Source organism: Monomorium pharaonis, chromosome 7 (assembly GCF_013373865.1).
Source record: "Monomorium pharaonis isolate MP-MQ-018 chromosome 7, ASM1337386v2, whole genome shotgun sequence".
NCBI classification, from domain to species: Eukaryota; Metazoa; Arthropoda; class Insecta; order Hymenoptera; family Formicidae; genus Monomorium; species Monomorium pharaonis.
In genome coordinates, this window is record NC_050473.1 from 11,897,011 (window position 1) to 11,920,644 (window position 23,634).

The following is a 23,634-nucleotide window of genomic DNA, read 5'->3' on the forward strand; positions in this document are numbered from 1 at the left end:
AAAATGAGATAATCTCCGATGATACTACAGAAACCTACATACTGCTTTCTACTACAAACTGCAAATTATCCAATGATTTGCAAAGAGTTTTCCAAAAAATTCACTAGAGGGTCGTCTTCCGCCAGTTCGAAGAGTTTCTTTTGTTCTGGGTAATTACTTCTATTGAGGAGTTGCATCAGTGATATTAGCAGATATTAGTGCTGCGAACGGAGATTTAGGAATTTATTATAATTTATATTTTATTGGCAATGCCGCTCCAGTATTGCGAAACTGACTACTAGGAATCACAAAGGCGATCGAATTCAATTTGTCTCCTTTCTTCCCAAATCCTCTTCACCATTTTGAAAACTGTAACAATCACCTTTGAATGTAATTTCTTATCTTATCTTATCTAAAACTGACCTAAACGATTGCGAGAATGGAAGACGAGACTTCACGCGGATGGCGCAGACCAATAAATTCGAGAATGCGAACGACCATTCCAATAGAGATCCGCTGAACAGGTGTGATTTCGCGGTCTATGAAACACAAGGTTGTGGACCATCGAAGTGATCGTTTGTCCCAATGCGACGTTAACTCGATCAGCCTCGTAGTATTGGTCGATTTGGCGCCTTTGAGTTGGCCCAATAGTCGTGCAAACTCCTGGCTAGTCAAGTTTCCGTAAATTTGCGGAGAACACATCGAAATTACAGATACTGCCCTTGCAATCTGGAGAGAGTCCTTAGCACAACAGCAACAACAAATGAAGGGATTGTTTGGTTCGAATGAGCAGGCGCTGTCGAAAGTATTGCGACCCTGTTCGAATGAATCCGAAAATGTAGTCTAATTTTTTTGACAAAGTTGCAATGGCGTAAGTATATTGAAAGATGTCCTATTAAAAAATGATAATGAAATCAACTGATATTGTTCTTTTAATCCTTTTAGTTTCGGGAAGGTAATTTTTTATTTTTGATCTTCTATCACTCTACGAATAAAACCATCAATAAGATCAGAGTAAGAAAAAAAAAAACGATTTCGATTTGACCACGCAAGCCTTTGTTAGAATCAGGATTCATATTTCGAAGATATATAATATTTTCGATCTCGCGTGCGATACTCCAGTGGAATCTTCACGCGTAATCACGCATTATCGCACGAGTGTTTACTTTCGAGCGCATACACGCTTTCGCGTACACATACACACATCTCGCTGATGCATGCAGAAATTTGGATTTGTGTACACATAGGCGAAGCACCAGCGCATACACACACGTACGCACACGTGAAAGGTGTGCATCGGGGAGATTTCGTACAGCCGGTACCAGATTGATTTGGTTTACCGCTATCCCGTTTCCCTCCTGCTGGAAATCAGAGAGAGAAGGAGAAGGGTGCTGGTGGATCCCCGCCCTGGATTTTCCGCCGGCAAGTCGCGGCGAGGAAGGGTGTTTACTCAAGACACGACAATTCATTACGTAATTGAATTGAATGAGCCCTCTCCTTCGTTCCGCGTCGCCCCCATCCTCTTCCGAAGCGTTCGGCTCGAACGTGTACGCGTGCGAATGCTCAGGCACGCGTGTGCGTGGTCTACGCGAGCCGAGGGGTGGACCGGGATTCAGAGTCGGATTAAGGATTGAAAGGACCCCCTGGAGCCCGACGTAATTCAAGAAGTTCTTTTACGAAAGGTATGATTCTCACAGGTGTCTGAAAACAGTTTCTTTGAATTGCAATTATTCAAAATCGAAGATGCGGCGAAAACTGTAGAAAAGCTCTTTAGAAAATCCATGATTAATTAATTTTTAAGTCATTATCTAGCAATGAACAATAAAACAATCTTAGAGAGAGTTAATCAGATTAAAGATATTAATAATTACAAAAATTGCAGTTTTTACATATTCAACATTCGTTGTTGATTCCACAGCTAAGAATATGATTTTAATTACAACCAAAGAATATTGGGATGTGTATATATATGTGTGCGTGCGTGCGTGTGTGTGTGTGTGTGTGTGTGTGTGTGTGTGCGCGCGCGCGCGCGTGTGTGTGTGTGTGTGTGTGTGTGTGTGTGTGTGTGTGTGTGTAAACTAAAAACTGTAGTATTATAATTTATTTTATAAATTCTAGCGCACGTCGCTTTGAAACGGAGTCGTCTTGGACATTGCCACGCAGGATTTTGCTACGTCCCTGGGACACCGTGACCTCCCTCCTCCCGTTCATCGTCGTCGTCGTCGTCGACACCGCACGGCGTCTACGGTCCTCTTCTCCGAGGCCGGGGAAATCCGAAGGCTGGGACCAACCGGAGGGGCTGGTAGCGAGAGCGACCGAATTAAACGATTAGTTAAACTGATTTCGAGTTAGGCGAATGAATAAGTAATCGGATTTCTCGTTAAGGTAATCGCATTGCGCCCTGATTGGCTCCGTCTGCCTGCGTTATAGGCCGCACTCCCGGCATTTTGCCCCTCTCTGCATCCCGTTTACCCCCGTCCACGTCGACGTACCGTTCCCTCCTGCCCCTTCTCTCTGTCTCTCTCTCTCTCTCTCTCTTTCTCTCTCTCTCTCTCTCTCTTTGTCTGCTGGAAGGGCGAAGAGAGGGTGTCCTCTCATCGTTTGCACGAGGGTGTCCTCGCGCATTCCCATTGTCGCCGTCTCATCTCCCAGAAATTGAGAAGTGCGAGTGTTTCAAATAATATACACATGCTGACATTTCTATTCACATTGCCTATCACATCATCTCATTATCTATCATTTACTTCAATTACAATCGTTTAATTAGCACGACTGACACTGCATCAAATGTCTTTCAAAATTAAAAAAAAAGAGCGTTCTTTGATACATTTGGTACTGCTTTCATTGAGACACTTTTTAGTCTTATCTTTCATTTTATTTCATTTATTCTTTCTTTGATTTCATATGTCAGTAATCAAAGATTCTTTTTTCTTTGATCCCGTACAGATTTTAAGACCATAAAAAATTCCCATGAAAAAATGTGAAGAATGGCAAACTGACAGTGTTTCAGTCCCATTTAAATATTGCCGAGTTTGGCGGCGACAAACACGGGGACACATGTCTCAGGGTCGCATTTGCCTGTCGCAAGGAGAGATTTGTGGCGTACCGAGAGTGTGCGCGGGAGGACAACTTCTGTAGATTTAATATCGCACTAAACGATGCAGATTCAGCGATACCCGGAAGACAGGAAATACTGGGTGCCTTCTCTCTCTTCGGCGAGACTGCGCAACAAACGTGACGTATTTTATCGGAAACGATAAATCGCTCTTGAGAAATCGAGATTGGCAAGAAGGAAATCGAATTTACGTCGAGCCAATATACATCATCCTGACGGCTTTGAGAATTTACTTACGCATCGCCGAAAAGGAAGACAAGGAGAGAACAAAAGGAGAAAGATAGAAGAAACGTTACCGGTGAGAAGAGAAGTGGATATTGAAACGGAGAAATGTATAGGAGCTGAGAGAGCGAGGCAGCATGTGACAGAAGAAATGCACTTGTCACAAATAACTTGCAGGGCCGCTTTATCTACATCGTAATCCCTTTCAGATTTATTTTTGTTTGAAGACTTCTATGAAATCTTTTATACGTATCTTTTATACATATATTTTGTATTTTTACGTACTTTATGATTAAAATGATTGATAATTGGCACTTTTAAAAAATTACTAGTTATTTTACAAAATATTGAATTCTGACAAGTCTACGTAAAGACATAGTCAATAACTTCAATCGTTTTGAACATGTACTGTAGTAGATTCTTTGCTGCTGTGAGATTTAACATAAATATTAAAAAAAAAGAAAAAGATTATCTGGAAATATAAAATAAGCAGGAAACAATTTATAAAAAATAGAATTTTGTAATCATAATGCAATTTACATACATACGTAATTCGTGTTATTCTACGCGATTTATCGGGAAGAAGATAACGTGTCCAAAATTTCCGAGTTCGTAAAATAACTCTCTTTTCAGACCCGGCGTAGAAAGTCGACGATCCGACGACCGATAACGAGGTAGGACAAAAAAGGAAAAGCTTCGACCGCGGAAGGCATGGGATTAATTACCGCGTGCCCGCGGCGGCGGCAGCGGCGGCGGCGGCCTGTTTCTGTCTCAGGTAAATAGAGCGGCCCTGGGTGATCGTACGGGGCGCAGAGGAGGATGCGGGAAACAGCAGGGTAGTCGCCAAACGGCGTTCTACCCCCGGCCGGCGGCGAGGGGTAGTTTCGCCGCGAGCCGTTTCCGCGGCGGGCGGAAAAGCGGGCGCAAATGCTAATGAGCGTCGGTTTGGGGGTAGATCGTGCCTGCCTCCCGGAAGAGGACGAGGGGCTGCGAGCTCCGGAACGTGTTTCGGCCGAGGCGAGAAGGAGGGAGAAGCTGCGAGAGGTACCGCGGGGCGTTTCCATCACGCCCATTCGCATGCGGATTGGCCGGCGGCCGAATGGCGTCCTGGTGGACGCGTGGCGTCGGAACGCCGACGTCGGGATGTGCCTCCCGTCGACGTGTCTCCCCGGCGACGGCTCTCTCTGGCGACGGCGGCGGCGAGTGCCGTCGGTGCCGAGGCGCGACGTCGCGCGCGAGAGTCGCCCCGATAACCGTGAGGATGGAGCAGCTCGCCCAGTTCGTCTCCAAGAGCTTCGACAACGCGGCGGCGGTGGTAGCGGCTACGACGAACGTCGAGGCTGCCGCCGGCTGCAGGGCGGCCGCCGCCGGCGGCAGGATCACGCTCAGTGTCGCGCATCTCATCGGTGATCACGTCGCGGACGATGGCGACCGGCGTACGTGTAATTATCCTCTTCCGTGATAATGCCAATTTTTAGGTGTTCCGTTGTTAATCTCAATCGATTGGGATTGAATCGATCGAGGCAGTGCGCGTGTACTATTTCATGGGATCTCGATGTAAATCATAATAATACTGGACATGTGCTGAATCGAAAGAAAATCTGCTACGCGAGTCAGGTCGATTCGTATGTGTCTGTGTTTCAGCTTGTTGGTGGATCAATATCAATAGATCGATCTGGGATTCTCAGTACGAAAAGATTCATAGTGGAAGTTTATATAAAATTGTATTTTCGTGCGTTCCTTGAGTAATATCCCGCATCATAGTTACTTGGACTACATGATTTGTGTTAACGCGGATTAAAGAAAAATTAATTGTGAATACTATGTAGGGGCACCAAGTCGTTCAAATCTATTTTTTAGTTACTGCACCAATCAATGAATAGAGGTAACTTAATATTTTTGTATTTTCAAATCAAGAAATATTTGAAATAAAATTTATGAAAATTAGATCTAAAAAATGTCAATTTGTAATTTATTATTTTCTAGTCTTGTCACTTTAACATTTTTTTACACAATAATTTTCTGATAATTGTTCAACGACTGGTACGCTGATCCCATATTTGATCTTTTTTTCGAATTATTTATTTTATTAATGACAAAACTTACGTTCGGAAGTCTGAATGCTCATCACAGTTCACTTACGAATCGACTTTTACCGCCGACATCTTCATCGCGTTCGTAATACTACACGGAATCAGGATGGTCCCGCGCGACAGACGAATACAAGAGAAACCTTGTTTAGATGAAGCGGCGCAAGAGACCACGGCTAGCGTCGTCGAGACGAGCGGAAGCGTCGAAGAGCCGCCGTCGCCGGAAGGTCGGCTGCAACCGGAGGATCTCTCCGTCACGGCCAAGATCAAGGACATCCGGAACACGGCAGAGAGCCTGCCACCCCTGAAGACGCCCGAGCTCAAGCTGTCGGTTCGCAAATTGCTCGGATGTACCCCTTCGCCGCCGCCCATATCGAGGGATCGATCACTCAGTCCAGAGAATTGCGTCGAATTAAAAAGTCAAAGCTCGAATGAAAGCAAAGCTCTCGTATCCTCAAACGAGGCTAAGGTGTCCTCGCAAATTACAAGGTCGAGCGGACTAAATCAAGAGGACTCCGTTAAGGGTGAGCATAACAACGGAAGAATAATAATTCTGTACTTATTCCTATGCGCAATATGTAAATTTTTTTATGCGATATTAAAATTTTTATCATTAATTTTAATAATCTTAAATTAAAGTGATTGTTTATTAGAGTTTATGTTTACGTTACGATAATTATATTATTAGGAAATTATTTACGATAGTTAAATACTATTAGGAAATATTAAAATTATTAAATAAAATGTTGCGAAATATTATTTTTACAAATACTACTGAATTAGAAGAATTACAGCAATAGTGAAACTAAAAATGCACAAGAAAAATGTATAGAATTTCAGTAAGTCGTAATACAATATAATATGAATGGATTTGAAAAACATTTTATATATTTATTGCATAAAGTATAGAAATGTCTCTATCTATATATCATATTCAAGATTGTTTAATCAAATTCAAATTCCAAAAATCGTTACCAGACTTTTGTCCCGTCTTATGCCTACCCTGACCCAATGTACGATGATGTCAACTTTGATTTCGGCTGATCGACGTTCCTTACGGCTAGCCCGTTTGCGATTGCCGTGCGAACGAGTGCGGGAAGGTCAGGAACCTTCTAGTGGCGGCATCGAAGTCGCAGCACCGAAGGGATTCGATCTTCGTTTATAATTCAGGCCATCGTCCAATAAAGCTCACAAGTGATTGGGAATAGCTGACCATTCGCAATGTAACGATCGGCGACCCGATCGGCGATTTCGCTCACGAGCCGAGTCATCTTCGATAAAACACTCACTCCGGTGAGCACTGAAAGATGAAATTACATCGATTCCCTCGCCGTTTCTTCTTTCAGACGAACAGAAAGTGCCTTTAACGAAAGTAAACCATTCTCACAAGAATCGATTTACGAGAATTATTTTCGGATATGTTAACATGTTGTGGCATTTGAATCTTTAGGACAATATGTATCGTTTTTATGTGAAAAATTTATTTTAAAAAATTGCTCATATTATTTCCTCCACAAGATAATTTGCCATAACTGTTCTTCGCTTAAAAACTGAAATTCGAATTTAAAAAATATATATAAAAAATCAGATCAATACATCGAGCCAATATGATATTCTTATTAAAAATATAATTTATAATTAAAAATATAATTATATAATTTATTGACTAATACAAGTAAAGGTAAAAAATTCAACGACAAATAAAATATAATACGCAATATAAAATTAAAAAATTTTAAAAACTCGAAACGTTTCGACTTTACGAAGTCTTTATCAGTCGATATTATAAACTATATAAGATTAAATTAAGTATTGTTCTAATGCTAACAAATGAATAAACAATAAATAAGCTATAAATCGACGATATTTTACTATCTGCACCGATGACAAAAATTACAGAAATCAACAACATGTTTAATAGTTTCCATAACAGGCTTCAGTTCACTTTTAAACTCGAGATTAACAGTTTCAGCTTTTTGAATCTTCTGTTAAGGGTAGAGGACAATAAGATTAAAATTGATTGGTTTCATAAAAACACATTCTTAGGTAGATATTTATCGTTTTTTTTTTCGCATCACCCTCTTTGCCATAAAACAGGTACTATTTAGTTGACAGAGCAATCTAATTGTCTGATCCCTCTTTCTAACAGAAGAATCTGGAAATTTGTGTAAATATATTACTTGAAAATAAATATCCTTTAGATCTTGTTTAAAAAAAAAGACGAACTCAAGATTTAAAAAACTTTTCAATAATCAACCTACATCTGAAAGCCAACAAAATAAGAAAAAATATTTTGTACTGCAATACATGAAATACAGTTCTGAAACCGCATCCAACGTTATTAATAAAAATTTGTTTACCATTGACTTTTGTTGTCTTAACAAATCATGTTTATCCGAGTGCAGAAAGATCAAACTGATATTAATTTGAGAAATAATGTCGTCTACAAAATCTGCTGCAATAATTGTAATGCTTTTTATATGGGACAGACCAAAAGACAGCTTAAAACCAGAATAAAAGAATACGCAAATAACTGTAAATTTGAGTTGTCGAGAAATTCTTTAGTGACAGAACACATGTTAAGAAAGTTATAATTTCGATTAGAATAAACGTCAGGATCTTAAACTCTGAACCACGCTATCAAAAAACACTCATTTTAGAAATAATTTATATCAAGGAATAAATTAACGGTATCAATTTTCATTTTTTATACTTTGCTTTTTGTATTTTATATATTCCGTTAGATAATGTATATTTTTCGTTTTTTTCCGGTTTTTTTAGAGTTTCTCACATTTTTACTGACTACACTAATATTTAATACTATTGACCGGGATTACTTTCACGTTTTTATAATTTGACTCAACGGTTTTTAATATTGTCTTCGTTTTTTCCTTATAATTTGTGATACTTTGCGTTTTTTCTGTACTTTTTACCATCTTTTAAGTTTTATGACTTAATCTTCCGGCGATATGTTATTGATCTCATGTTTCTTGTTTATTCATCGTTAGCATTAGGACAATACTTAATTTAATCTTATATAGTTTATAATACCGACTAATGAGGACTTCGAAACGTTTCGAGAGTTTTTTTAATTTTATATTGCGTATTAGATTCCATTTGTCGTTGACTTTTTTACCTTTATTTTTACAATTATATTGTTTTTATTTTAAATTCAAATATTGAATAGATAAGTGAAAAAGAAGATAAACAAGTATTATTTTTTAGTCGATACGGATTTGATCGACTTGATAATATTTCTAAGTCAATTATTAAATAGATTTTTCAGTTTTATAAGCCATCTTGTCTATGTTGAAAAAGAATAATTTGCTGATATTTTCGACATTTTTCTTCTATTAAAATATAATTTATCTCTCGATAAGAAAAATTTTATTTTTGTCCGTCTGATGAAACATTAACTGGCAATCACTCGTCTCAATGTCGTTTCTATTTTACGATGTTTTAAAAATTAATCTGTTAAATTCTACAAATTAATTTTGTAATGATTCATCAATCGCCATGGGATAATTGATACGTGTTGGGCGCGAAGAAAACTATCGCATGCGCAAATAATCAGGAAGAGCGAATGGAAACGAGCGGACGAACGAGGCGGAGACGAAGGGTCGAATCGACGACGATAACGTTATAAAAAGTGTACAGCATTGAAGTAACGCCACGCACGCTTTCCTGCGCGATAACTCGGCAAGTCGAGCGGGCAGAACGCCATGAATTTATGGTTTAATATGCGGCCCGCCACGTTAGTTGTGTGTACGCCCCTCGAACGGCAGCGGGGGGGGGGGGGGGGAGGCGCGACGAGAAGCGCGGTGGCTGCTGCTAGTGGTACTACACCAGCATCGCCAGCAGCTCGCCTATTTCTCGAGGGCCCATAACTTTTTCCGATTAAGCGCAAATCAAAAAGCAATCTACCCGGCCGGCAGCCATCGCGGCCGCGAAAGTAAAACCGTAAATATTCGCCTAGGATCCTCCCCTCCTTCCCGGCTCCGGGGGACATCCGGAAAGGGCGTGAAGCGATAAATATTAATGCATCTTGCGACCACTGATCGCCTTCGTACGATCCTCTTACGCTACATTAATTAAATCGCCTTAAAGCTCACGTTTATTAAATTGTGATCACTTTCTGTAACAATAGACATTTATTACAACTTCGTTAATCGATGATAATGAGTCTTAATAATTTAAAACACCAAGTAAAACATTATTTGTACACTGAAAAAAAAAAGTAATATATTCAATGAGATATGTTATTGCGGGCTGCCAATTACAGATATACTCAATACAATAATATATGCTATTGCAGTATCAACGTTGTACTTTCATTAATAGCAAATATTATTGTATTAAGTATTTTATGTAGTTGGCAGCCCGCAATCACATATGTTATTGGCTATATTACATTTTTTTCTGTGTATAATAATAAAATGTTCAGAAGTCTCTTAGAAAGAATTTATTCTTTTAAAACATATTCTACAAAAAAACATTATATGATGTATTTTCATTAAAAAGCTTATTTCTATTAAAAACATTGAGATGCATATCACATCTCAATGTTTCTTTATTATTTCCGAAAATATAATTTTTTCGATAAAAGAAACTCGATTGGTGCATATATATCATCGCATTATGTTTCTGTCTAATAGTGTCTAATATCTCAGTAAGTTACTCAGTAACATTAATGTGAAACCCATGGAGGCTTTATAGATACTTTTTTCAAGAAGATACCATCACGAGCCTTGCAGCTTTTCAGAAACGAGCACTTCCAGCGATACGATACTCCAAAGCACATTTCGCCTCTTCCGACGATTTAGCGTGGCGTGTGCGCCCATCGGTCTTCAGTCGCGCGTGTTTTTCCACGATTGCCGTAAGTGTTGGTGCTTGACCACTGGTCAAAGGCTCGTGCGCTCGTACGTATATTTATGGCACTTGGGGCGCGAGTTTCCTGAAGTATGATAGCGGAGGGTGCACGGCCGCTACTTTAGGAAAAATGAGAGAGAGTGAGAGAGAGAGAGAGAGAGAGAGAAAGAGAGCTCCCTTCGTATTTACGTTCGAACTTCTCGCCAAACGCGAGATACGTCGCGATACAAAAATGATAAATTGTAGCTTTCAAAAGATATTCAGGCAAGTAAAGTGGCGAAACTATCAACATAAATTAGATTTCTCATTTGGGAAAAGGGTACACTAACGTTTACTTGCTGCTAGATATTTAAGCTTAACGAATAAGTTTAAAAAGAAAGGAAGACTAAATTGAAAAAATGACCTTTTGCAGTGTTTAACACGGTGTCGGCGATTACCCTGAGATCCCCCCAAAAATTACGCGGCAAGGGGTTAAACTTTTCAGAGGGTACAACACGCGGGCCACTTTGCTTCATTAAGCAATAAGTGATTGCGAGCCTTAAACCCCCCCCTTCGCTTCTTGCGTATTTATGGGACCGTGTGCCATATGCAGCGGCTGCGTGGGATACGACGACGCTTTTATACGTCTAATGGCTGTGATATCTCGGCTCGTTTTGGAGGGAGAAAAATAGTATAGCGAAGGTAGCCGGTCCGGGAGCAGCTCTTCGGGGGTGGCTTAACTGGATCAGGCCAAGAGGGCAGCGCTCTTAGTAATTGAATTAGTGACCCCTCGCGTCCGAGTGTGATTGCTTTGGGTTTTCCGCTGGCAGGGTTCGGTTATCTGCTCCCCTCTTCGTTCCGCGGATTCCCTCTCACCGTCTCGATCTCTACGAGGTATCGGATAACGTTCAGCAACTACGATTTTGCACCTCGGATCAAGACTCTCGGGATATACTCAGGTAGTTTGGCCAAGAGGATTTAGAGGAACGTGTTACGGGACTAGGAAAGTACCATGAAATTCCAGACTTTCGATTGCCGAAGTTAATGATAATCAATGATAGTTTTAGCGTTAAACCTGAGAGACAGATCAAATATTTTAGCCTTTGTATTTTATACACGTGTAAAAAATTTAATAGTTAAGATATTATTTTAGTTTAGAACGCGAAAAAGTGGCCTATTTTGAGGATTTTTTTTTAAAGAATACTGACCTGTGTGAACCTAGCACTCGACTTATTAAAAATTAATTTTTTTGTGGAAAACGTTAGCATTTTGTTTGTAATTGTTTGTAGTAACAATAATTTTGTTTGTAGTTTAATAGAATAAAAAATATTAAAATTAAAAAAAATGACTTGTACCCGACATTGAGATATCTTAAATTTTATAAACAAATCTACAAACGATCCTGAATCGAGTCCTGCAAGCGGATTTGAGTTACCTTTAAAATTGAAAAATTCACTATCTATAAATTGTTTAAATAATTATACCGTGCGAACGGTTCAACTATAAACAACAGCAAAATTACCATAAACAACTACAAACGATTCTGAATCGAATCCCATAAGAAAATTTAAGATATCTTTATAATGTCGGGTCATTTTTTAAATTTTAATATTTTTTATTCTATTAAATTACAAACAAAATTATTATCACTAGAAACAACTACAAACAAAATGCTAACGTTTTCGATAAAAAAGAATTAATTTTTAAAAAGTCGGGTGCTAGGTTTACACAGGTAGATAACTGCTGCTTTTGCATATCTACTTTTACATATCTACAAATAAATATATACAAATGTTTATAAGATAAAATGTTTATTAGTTTTTATATTACCAAATATGTTACTAAATATAAAGATAAAAACATTTTTCAGATTGATAGTTTCTAAGAAATTATCAATTTGATGCTTAGTTCTAAATTTGCGCTTTAGACTATAATAGCCCTTTTGATGCAGAAAGGCTTTTCCAAAATTATTTGTACAATTTATTAAATTGTAACAAGTATAGATATATAAAAATTGTAAGAATAATTACAATAATATGTAATTATGCTAATTCATTGTTCTCTTTTCAGATAATAAGCGCTCATGAAAAATGAGAAGGATAACTGTAAATTCAAACGATGCCGATTCTCGTTCCTGGTTTCTACGGTACATACGGGAATAAACGGGCTGCCACGTTCGAGTTAATGACTGCGACAACGCGCGTATGTGTTGCGCCATGGGTTATGCTAACAATGCGCGGACGAGGGGCGTCGAAAACCGCGCGAGTTATTTTGGCGAATGGGAGGGAGGTGGTTTTAAACCACCGCTGTACATATGGATGCGGGCCGCACACCCTGCCTAGGGCTCGGATTGGATTACGCGAATATGCGCTAATTGATTAAAGCGCCGTACACCGTACGCAATGCCGCATGGCGATCGCGCCGGCGTGCAAACGCGTGCAGACTGCAGGGAGCCGCGTCCCGTTTTTTGCCCCCGCTTTCGGATAAATCGCACGGTCATTCGGTTACCCGTCGGAAGCGACACCGCAGAATATTCCACGATAAAAACGCAATTTACCGGCTTCTCGGCTCTCATTTGCGTTTAATACATTTTCCCTCGTTAGCGAATGAAATCCAAACGTAATAGTCTGATTGTTAAGATGTTCTTAATTCTACAGAAATGATTAATAACGGAAGAACTAGCAAGGAATAAGATAACCATTCTGGTAAATTTACAGATCACTTTTTACTTCCCTTGCCTGTTTTATTAACTTCTTATATTGTTAATGAATTACATCCGAATGCGATAATTTAACTTATTTTCAATTTTGTGAAAATCATTAATATTGCAAAAGCACGCGTGTAAATGTCTAGGCGACTAGGAAAGGGATAATTATCGATAGAAAGATAGACGGAAAGGAGCTCCGAAGCGAAAAACTTTCTTGGCGCGTCGTATAGAGCGGCCACAAGCATCGCCGCGAGTTAGAGAGATGCTCGGATAATTAACGGCCATACGATTTAATTAATGGTCGCTTAATGTAAAGTAACTACGGTACTATGGCTCTTCGAGGTGTTGCCGACGAGAGAAGGAGGCGAGGAAACTCGGAGAGGGCGCACGACGAGGAGGGGAGGGAGGGACAGAGGTGGATTAAGTGTCTCGCGTAAGAGCCCTTGACGAAGGGGATGTGATTTATATAATTTAGCAAAGTGGTGAGCTACGCAGTCTTATACCGGGTCGTTAGTCATCCCTACCCTCTCCCGCTAGACGCGGGAGGGCGGGTTCTCGTACCCTCTCACCTTAATCACCTTCCTCCTTCGCCTTTCTGCATCTGTCCGATGGAATCTTCCGCGTGAAGATGCACCCTAGATACGATCCCGCAATCTGTGCGCAAGTTTAAGCGGTCACATCGCGGTTATACACATTGACGTATACCTCCCTGCGCGGCGACTCGGATTTTGCTTTTATAGCTCTTCGATGTGTTTAAAGAAGTAACTGTTTGCATTTTCCTCCCGCCACTCGGGGACACGCTTGTCTAATGTTATCCAATTAGAGACGCCGACCGGCGTCTTGATTTGAATAGGATTCTCATAAGGTGGCGAGATATATGTTGATGGCTCCCAGACTAGAAGAAATGGCCCGTAAACGATTCGCAAAGATCAATTCAGTAGCATCGGTCGCTTGCCGCTCCGGCTCGGTCGTTCTGGCTCGCGGCGCGCATTTGTCCCTGTGAATTAATCATCGCGCGACGAAAACTCTCTTACTCGCTGCCACACTTCGGACGATGACTCATGGCATTCGGATTTCTGTTTCGTCGAAAGCTTTTCTTTAACAGCGACAAAAAACTCACTCCTTTACGTTGTAACAATATACCATTTTCCATTATAATTGAAAAAAATATTCTATTCAGAAGCGTGCAATTATCTCTTAACAATTTTACGTGACGTCTCTTTACATTTACTTGAGCAGTAATTAATTTGTATTAGGATCCAATTGTCGGAGCAACGGAAGTGGCAATGGTAAGCAGAGGAGATCGCGGACGAACTTCACTATTGAGCAACTGGCCGAACTCGAGAGGCTCTTCGACGAGACACACTATCCCGACGCGTTTATGAGGGAGGAGCTGAGCCAGCGGCTTGGTCTCAGCGAGGCGCGGGTACAAGTTTGGTTCCAGAATCGACGCGCCAAGTGTCGTAAACACGAGAGTCAGTTGCACAAAGGTAAAGCACTGTCCCGAATATAAGTTTGCAGTGGCTACATAGTGCCTTTGTATCTTTTTTTAAAATTTAAATTAATCTTTTCTAATAAAGTAAAACAAATATAATAATAACCAACTATAGAAATTATTCGACCTTGGCTAGTTTTATTGATTAAATAAACGCTATGTTTCGACCCTTAATTTGGGTCCTTTTCAAGCGTGTCAATTACAATAATTGCTACGACATCACACAATTTGTGACGTGTGACGTTTATTGAATCAATAAAACTAGCCAGTAAGGTCGAATAATTTTTATAGTCGGTTTTAATTTATTCCCTGGCGAAGAGAACGACCGCTAACTATTTAAATATAATAATGTACAGCAACTAACATAACACAAAAAGCAGCCTCAATAATTTACAATATCAACGATTATTGGATTAAACAATTAACATGTTAGATAATTATGATAATTATCATACTGGATGTACGATTAAAGATGTGATAGAACTATTTCTTTTAAATTCTTATAATTAAATATGTTTGACTAGCTCTACTTAAATTTTCCTAGGTGTCGCCGGGAGCATGGTGCTGGCGCCGCGTAGCCCGCCGACGACGTTGGAACCGTGTCGAGTCGCTCCTTACCTGCCAGCCCTCAGGTTGCATCCACCGCCGATGCAGGGAACGGCCGCAAACGTCACGGTAGGATCGGCCTTCGACCCGGCGGTGCTGCACTACGCGGCGGCCGGGGGCCTTTTCTGTTTGCCGCCACCGCCGCCGCCCCCGGCGCCGTCGGCCGGTCATCCTCATCCGCTGAGCCTGGCGGCATCGCTGGCCGCTGCGGCGGCTCGCTCGAAGAACAGCAGCATCGCGGATCTCAGGCTGAAGGCGAGACGGCACCAGGAAGCCTTGGGGCTCGATAGGCCTGCGTAAGGTCTGCAGCATGGTACGTCTTGGACGAAGAGAGACTCGATCGGGGATGAAGAGGTGCGAGGTTGTCGTGAGACGGTGAGTACTCTCAGATTCAGAGAGAAGATTCTCGTCGAAATGTGACTTAGAACGACACGAAAGGAAGATAGTGACCGACCCACATTGTGATCGCGGTGAGTTCAATTTTCGAGACGTAGAGAAGACACATTATTTTACGCCAAAGTGAATTCTTGCTCATTATCGTCACTTGTTAAGACTTTACGGGCAGCTACTTATCTACAATTTTTCTTTATGAAAACTTTAATTAAAATTCTCAAAAATTTTAATTATGTATCTTGTTCTCCGTATCATTTTAGAAATGTTAGTTATTTGTATTTGATTAAAATTATATGTTGCGCATGTACTATGCAGGAATTCGCTCGCGTATAAAATATTAAAAGCGACACATGTGCATTCCTTCATCCGCGACGTGCCGAAGAGTCTGAGAAGTACAAAGGACACTTATATAATGTGTATAAAGTACAGGAAGGGCGACGGGAAACATGTAACATACATAATGTATACAGAATCGGGAATCTCGCTTGTATCTCGATTAGCGTATTCTATGTCGAAGAACTGTGATGTAAAACCGCGAAGTTTAATCAGCACCGACATAACTTAGGGAGGTAACAATTGTAAAGTTTCATCATTGATTCTTGAACCAGTTCTCATCTCAAGTTCGGGGTTGTTTCGTTCGGAGCGGAAGTTAATGCAGTTTTGCGTATGCTCACGCGTGTGTGAGGACACGTTCAAATGGAACGCGTTTGTCGAAAGGGTACTTGTCAACGTGGTAATTCAGAAAAAAACATCAAAGTACATCCAGATACTTTGATGAGATATATACGAAAAGTATTAAGGATTTTCTGAAATACATTTTGTTAACAAATCTAACTTTTGCCATTTGTGTCAATCGGCAAGTTTGAGAAACAATAAGACGCAGAGAGATCATGGACCAACCGTAAAAGGATCTCTAAGGAGTTATTTCTAAGATTTAAGCAATTTCCGCGGGCGGTATTAGTCTACGGTGAAATTTAGGAAGTGTCGAGATCACTGACCATCGAAGTAAAAGGAGACGTACGTCTCTTCCAAGAATAGATTTCGGTCGCAACAGTTTCTTACCGGCGATATTAGTCCACGAGGGAATACGAGGAAATTTCAAGACGCGCCAGGATCGCTGACCAACCGCGGGCGGGAATTATAGATCGCCGCGTCCTGGCAGCGGCTTGCAAGACATAACTCTTGTAGATGATTCACGGGCGGGTGGATGGACGCCGGACGATTTCACGCGTTTGTCGCCGGCGAGCGAGTGAGCGAGCGAGCGAGCGAGACGGGGGACGGTGGACGGCATCGCCGTCGGGGCGCTAATGCAATAACGCGCGGCTACGCGGATAAATCAAGCCAGGCGAACCGCTCGAGCGGTGGCTGTGCTGTGCTGTGCCGTGCCGTGTCGAGCCAGTGCCGCGCCGCGTAATCGCGTTACCCCGGTCGTCCCCGGGGCGCCGTTATTGTCCCCGAAACCCCTTGCCCTCGGAACGGAGGATGAGGTGCTCCGAAAGTCGCACGTTCCTCGAGTCCGATAATTTGTTCGACTTATCTCCGTGTAAATCGCTGAACGCGAGACTTGTTCCTTATCTATTTCATTAGCGAGAAAAAGTAAGAGACTTATGATATCGTACCTCGAATACGAAAGCACTGAGAGTCCTTGGTGTTAAATATTGCTGTCGTATGTAACACGGGGTTATATTGATGTCTGCCGTATCGGGAACAAGTTACGGAAGCTCACTGCTATATCAAATCGCGATGAAACGTCTTCCACTGCATTTTCGCGGAAAAATCAATCATGCATCTCAGAGGAGGGTTGTAATCGCTTTAACACAGATTTATTCCGGCCATCCCCGGGGCGTCGTTATCGTCCGTGTACGTCGAAGCAACGTCGCGTGGCGGTGATTTGATTAGCGACTTTAATTAAAAAGAACGCTGGCGCACACCGACCGCTTCAACGTATACGACCCATATATGCTGAACTTTTTATGGGCGTTGTATATAAAAAAAGAAATACCTATAATTCGGTCGCTTTACGATCGCAGGATTGATTATGCAACATAACTTACGGTCTCATAAACTGACATCGAATTTTTCACGATAAAATTTTCTAATATACAGATTAGTGGATTTTCATTGGATCAATTCAATTATAACGTATTTGAAATATAATATATGGTCGGCTGCATATGTGTTAAAACAGACAGATCAACGTACTTCTACTGTAAATCATTGTTGAAGATTAATTGAAGTGATTTATTTAATTATATACTCTCTAAATTGCAATTAGTGTATTTTCACTGATTTGCAGTGATATACTCATAACTGTGATAATTAGTGATTATCTACTGACTTTTAGTGATTTTTATTGCAAAATTAGCGTATAATCACTGAAAGATCGGTGCATTTATTTCACTAATTGCATGACAAGTTATAAGTATACCACTGAAATCAGTGTATTTTCATTGGTTTCAGTGATTTTTCACTAATTGTAATTTAGAGAGTAAAAAGATCGACGAATAGATAGACGCCGGTTCAGTTGCCTGTGTAATCAATTTTTAATTATCTGTCAATTTTAAGAATTTTTGAATATTTATCTTTATTTAGTATAAATATATTGGATGTTTAACATTTTCAAACATTTTGAATGCGGAGCAATATAAAAATGGATCGAATTATCACTATCATTGATGATCACTCATATTGCAAGAGCAATAAACAGAAATAAAGTAACAATAATTTGGGACACCTATGTTTGCATAACGATAAAAATAATGACGCTTCACTTCATCAGCAGGGACATAATAATAAAAGTGCAAGGCCAGGGCCAAGGGCCGTGTTCGCCCTTCTACCTTCGGTGACGCTAAAATAAAATAAAACCCTCTCGTATCCCCGGGATAATTCGAAGGGAACCGAAGGCTCCTCTTTCTCTTCCCTTTCCCTTCGCTCATTTTAATCCGAGTTTTAAGAAGTTTTTCCTATTGCTCGTAAATTGGCCGTCGTTTGTCTGGCCGGGGTCACGTGGGGCCAGCAAGGGGTGGAAACCACCCTCGGGATATTCTCCCCACTATAGCGAGATCCTGTTGTTCGCACATTGCGCATTCGTAACAAGCGAGTGGGGGAACGAAAACTCGTAACTGCGATATAATGTTCCGCGAAAACCAGCTACCATCATCAATTATCTCCGCCCCCTCGACCCCTCCAAATGGATGAAACGAGAAATAATCGAGAAATACGCGGAGAGGACGATTCGTTTTTGAGATTTCTTGAGGACGCTGCGTAAGATATATAAATAATGGCAGTAACAATATTATTAAGAAAAAGTAAGGTTTTATATAACATAATTATATATACATATATGTAATGTTTCTGAAAAATTAGGATAGACTTAAAAATTATTAATACCTCTATTTGAAACAAGAAACTTTCAATACAGTGACTACTTAAAACACAAATTATCTTTCTTTGATAATATTTATTTAAAATTTCTTTCAAATAGAATTTGATTGCACATCTTATGTTAAATTATTTTATTGTTTGGCTTGAAAATTACCGTGAAAATGCAATAACGCCTGGCCGGATCATCGGTGCCGGAAAAATTCGCAACAGATCAATCCTACAATTCCGACGGCGCGATCGAGGGGGATGGGTGGGACGGATGCTGCGCGAGATTTGGAAATAATTCAGCCCCGCGTACTGACTGGCGGGCCAAGGGGCCGCTTGCTCCTTCCGGCCCCCGCGTGCCTTAATCTAATCCAAGGATAATCTAAAATTCATGACACACATAACTGCCAGGCGATGATATATCTGGCGGGGGTGTAAAGGCAGCGTCTTCTCCATTCCGCCGCCGTCTCCCCCTCCCCCTCCCCCGCTTACTATACCCTCTTCGCCGTTCTTGTAGCTTGCAGTTCGCCTCGGTGGGCACCCAACAGCAATCACTGGCATTATTATTTAATGCGAACGCGCGTGGTGGCGTATATACCGACCAACTACCCATACATCGTGATATTGTAAGACCTGCTGCTGGATGCTGTTTATCTCGTAAGAGGAATTACCAGCTCGATACAACCGCCAATTGATTTTTCTTTTCAAAGACATGTTCTAAAACATGTTGAATTAAACGACTTGATCGCACATCAGGGCGCCATTTATAACATCCTTGTTTAGAAAGATTTATATTGTTTAAGCACAGTAGAACTTTTACTCGAGAAATACCATGTGGATTAAGGAACATAATTTGAAAGATCAATCTTTAAAGCTGCGTTACAAAGATAGTGGAATATTTTATCTCAGGTAATCAATTTCACTTACGTTTTTAATTTAATAATCAATTCTGCGTTTTATTTCAGCTTATGTAAAACAGAATCTAATCAGTTTTTCCGGTTACAAATGGTTTTGTAAAACGTTCGAAAACTCAATCCTAAACGCAGCATCCACTTATGCTAAGAACTTCGCTGTTTCTACTGAATTAATCGACTCGTGCGCAATCATCCGCGTACCCTTTCCGACGACCACGAGCAACGTTCGAGCCCGATGGAAGTCGATAATCCGGGGAATGCAGTCCGCGCCTTTACGATGGGGTGAGATGCACGCAAATGGACCGAGGGTGGTCACGCGCCGGTGATAAGAAAAGAGAAGAGCGATAAACTAGAGAGAGAGAGAGAGAGAGATAGCGAAAAAGTGGAGGAAACGAGGAGCTAAACGCGAGTTTCCGCCCCTCCGGGCAGATCCGATGCGGAATCAATTCGCGTAATAGTTCCGAGGCGGGGGAGGATGGCTCGGGAGGAGAGGGTGGCAGGAGAGCTAAATCGACTGACGGTCGCAAGGGTGGGTTAAGCGAGAGCTCGGATACGGGCCATTACCACACCTGTCCCTCAACTTCGACTTCACGAGAGGGAGAGGAGAGCCCGAAGCTCTAATGAAGAGAAGCAATCACTTAAGCTGGCCCGCCATATACCCGGTGTGCCGATACGGGATACGGCATGGTTTTATTTGCGTGGCTCCGATGCGCTTTTACGACTCACTCCGGGGAGTGTTCGACGGGACGCGAGCGAATAGGACACGGAGCGTGTCCCGTGTTCGCCGATCCGAATCGCTCCTCCGGGACATGGCTCGATTATTTGTAACGCGAGATCGTTATCTCCTCGATACAGCCCGAATCGGAAAGAACGTCGGAATGCCAGAACCGGAGAGATCAGTCTTTCATTTTCTTGGACATTTGAAGACTATAATCGTAAAGTGAAACAAATCGAATTTCACAAATGCTTAACTTCTAAAGATAACGCAAGTTCGTTAAAGTTTTAATTTTGATTTAATACATACTAATTATCAGATTTACTTACCCCGTTTGTTTGTAAAATGTCATGTCGTTCGCATTCTAGGTGATAATTCTGTAAAGAAATAATCGTAGCGTGATTGATTAACGGAAACATTGGTACTCTCGACAGGAAATGACAGAGAAATATGAGGAATAATTACAAAATAATTCCAAATGAGTAACGTCGATGTCATCGGTTTTTTGAAAGAAAGGAATTATCACAAAGAAAGATGTAACATGTAACCAACGTATGTCAAAATAAATTTAGGATAGACTTTATCACAGAAGAAAAACTCGCAAGGATGATCAGTACTTCGTCAAGATTTATTTCGAATGAAATGTCACGTAGCGCATAAAGAACCAAGACAACGAGTGCAATATGGAACGAGAATTGAAGCCGGTATAATTTCAACCTTCTTAATTCTTGCTATAGATACAAGCTATTAGAAGTAAAAAAAAATTTTGATACAATTTTCTTACGCAAAAATCGGGCGTAATATATAGATTGTCTCTTACAGAAACATAACTTTCACTCTATAACAGTCTATTTTACTTCACTAATGTTATAATATCTTTACTATTATTACTACGATTTGCAATATTACTATAAATTACATACGATTCTATTTTTATTTAATTATCTAGAGAGAGAGACTTTACATTAAGTATTTTCAAAAAATTGACTTACATCATTGTCACGTCACATTCACGGAGATCAGTTTCGCGCATCTATAGCATGGAAATTTGAAGCTAACGAAGTTCTACCGGTTTCAATCCCGGATATAAACTGTATGATGATTTATGCGCATGCAATGCATATGCCTTCGCGACTCGGACAGTTAATTAACGGAAGAAGCTTGGCGACAGGAAGCAATGGAGTGTTCGCGTAAACACGTCGCAACAAGCGATTGAACCTTAATTCTACAATCTTTACTCTTCGTCTGCCGTCCGAATAGATGGATCCATAATAGTCGAATTGGAATACTTGCACGCGCTTACGTGACGCTTTATAAAGTCGTTCGGTTTAATTACAATGACGAGTTTGCGTTCGGAGAGAAAACGATTCTTAATGAGACGAAAAATTGCCGAGACTATAAAATACAATTATCGAGTGTGTACATTCAGCCTTAAACGATGGATTTACAGTGCAATTGTCATGTCAATTTAAAATGGTATGGACGCGATTAATCTGTACACAGGATATTCTCACTCGAGTCGTTTCAATTAATCACTAATGCCCAATTTCTTCATGTCCAATTATCTTGCGGTTAAAATTATCCAGGAGATAAACTATCAGATCCATGTACGTGATTGGTTAAACTTGAGATTTATCCTCCGGATAACTTTATCGGGAAGTGAAGAAATCGGACATAAAGAAATTTTCAAACTTGGAATCAATCTCTTCTTGACTATTTAATTTTAAATGAGACTTTAATTCATAAAATTTTCATCCTGAATTTGTAACTTTAATTGAAATAAAACAATTAAAATTACAATTATGAATGTCCCAGCGAGAAATGTCCCACGATAATGAATTCGACATCAATTCAACGTCGAATCGACATCGAAATGATGATTTCGATGTTGAATCGATGTCGATTTGATGTACTATTTCTCACTGGGGTCATTTCGGTTTTACAAAAAAAAATCACTGTTATAATAACAATTGTGCACAGTTAATCAGTCTATTACATTTTACGTTTCAGAATCAAGAGTTATATAAAGAAGTACATGTAGAAATAAGAAACTGTTTCTATTACTCTTCCAAGATGGGCAGCCTTTTCGTTGCACCTGACAGGCATAAATGTATCATCGTGTAAAAAAGCAGAATGAAGTCTCGTGTTCTTTTTCTTTTCTATCCGTGCGAAACTTACATGCGACGTTACTACTGAGCACTAGAAGAGATTATTCTTAAGTACTAGGCAGTCAAGGTAATATGCAACAATAAAAAAGAACACCGTGTATGTATACTCTATTATCGAGTGTTGACACTGGACAGAGGAATTCGTCGACGCTTGCGAGAAGAAACAGCAAAGTAAAAGCAAATTACGGCGCGCAGATCGATCTGCATTTTAGCAGAACCGTCCTTCCGTGACCGCAAGGATAGGATAATCAGGTACTAGGAACAGCCCCACACGGAGTCCCAATCCTTTGAGAAAAAAATCACGATTGAGCTACATCTGATATCGAGAGATCTGACAAAACGATACTTTTATTCTGAAAGATCTTAGAATTTCGCAAAAATCTCGTTTTATTTCATCGCATGCATCTCGATTGGAATGAGCAAAGAGTAATATATCAATCATATGTATATGATTATATACATCTATAATATAGAATTTCTTTCGCAATACCAAGCGTGATAAGAATGAATGTAAAGATTTATTAATATGACCTAGATTTGTGCAAAGAATGCACAAATCTAGGTCATATTAATAAATCTTGTTCGGTGAATATTGTGGTTGTACGTTGTACCTTCAATTGTTTTACAAAAAGAATATCCGTGAACACATGTCTGTGAGCATACTTAAGTATATGCACATTAACACAACCATGACTACTTGATACAAAGCAATACCGTTTACCGAAAGAGTTACGGTGATGAGGTAATAACGATTGGTAATTCCCAAAGGACAGGAACCTCCGCTCCGAACGCTGCCCGCACGAGGATTCATTATGATTAAATATAATACACACCGTCATATATATAGATATATATATATATATTAATTACAATAATTATAGTATTAATTAAGAATTATGTTAATAATTATTTAACCACGTGTATGGCTCAGTCTATTAAGCTAGTCTCATGCAACAACAACAATAAAGATACAACAATATATTTACTTGTGAGTTTATCAAGTTTCGATTCAC

General features: G+C 40.2%; 1 protein-coding gene across 4 annotated transcripts; it reads left to right on the forward strand.

The window, feature by feature from the left end:
- The first annotated feature begins 1 nt into the window (after window position 1).
- On the forward strand, window positions 2–23,606 carry LOC105840555 (short stature homeobox protein 2). 4 transcript variants are annotated; one of them, XR_004964160.1, is made up of 6 exons: window positions 2–1,661; window positions 2,098–4,758; window positions 5,559–5,930; window positions 14,218–14,451; window positions 15,001–23,116; window positions 23,184–23,606. XR_004964160.1 is itself a non-coding variant. In XM_036290099.1 (6 exons), exons 3-6 carry the CDS (start codon window positions 4,416–4,418, stop codon window positions 15,360–15,362), a joined length of 1,311 nt encoding a protein of 436 aa, XP_036145992.1. In that variant the 5' UTR covers window positions 2–1,661; window positions 2,098–2,364; window positions 2,926–4,415; the 3' UTR covers window positions 15,363–23,606. The 4 variants fall into 4 exon arrangements, 3 of the variants coding, with proteins under 3 accessions (XP_036145992.1, XP_036145991.1, XP_036145993.1); XM_036290099.1 differs by having other exon boundaries at window positions 2,098–2,364; window positions 2,926–4,758; window positions 15,001–23,606; XM_036290098.1 differs by having other exon boundaries at window positions 2–850; window positions 925–1,661; window positions 15,001–23,606.
- The last annotated feature ends 28 nt before the right edge of the window (window positions 23,607–23,634 follow it).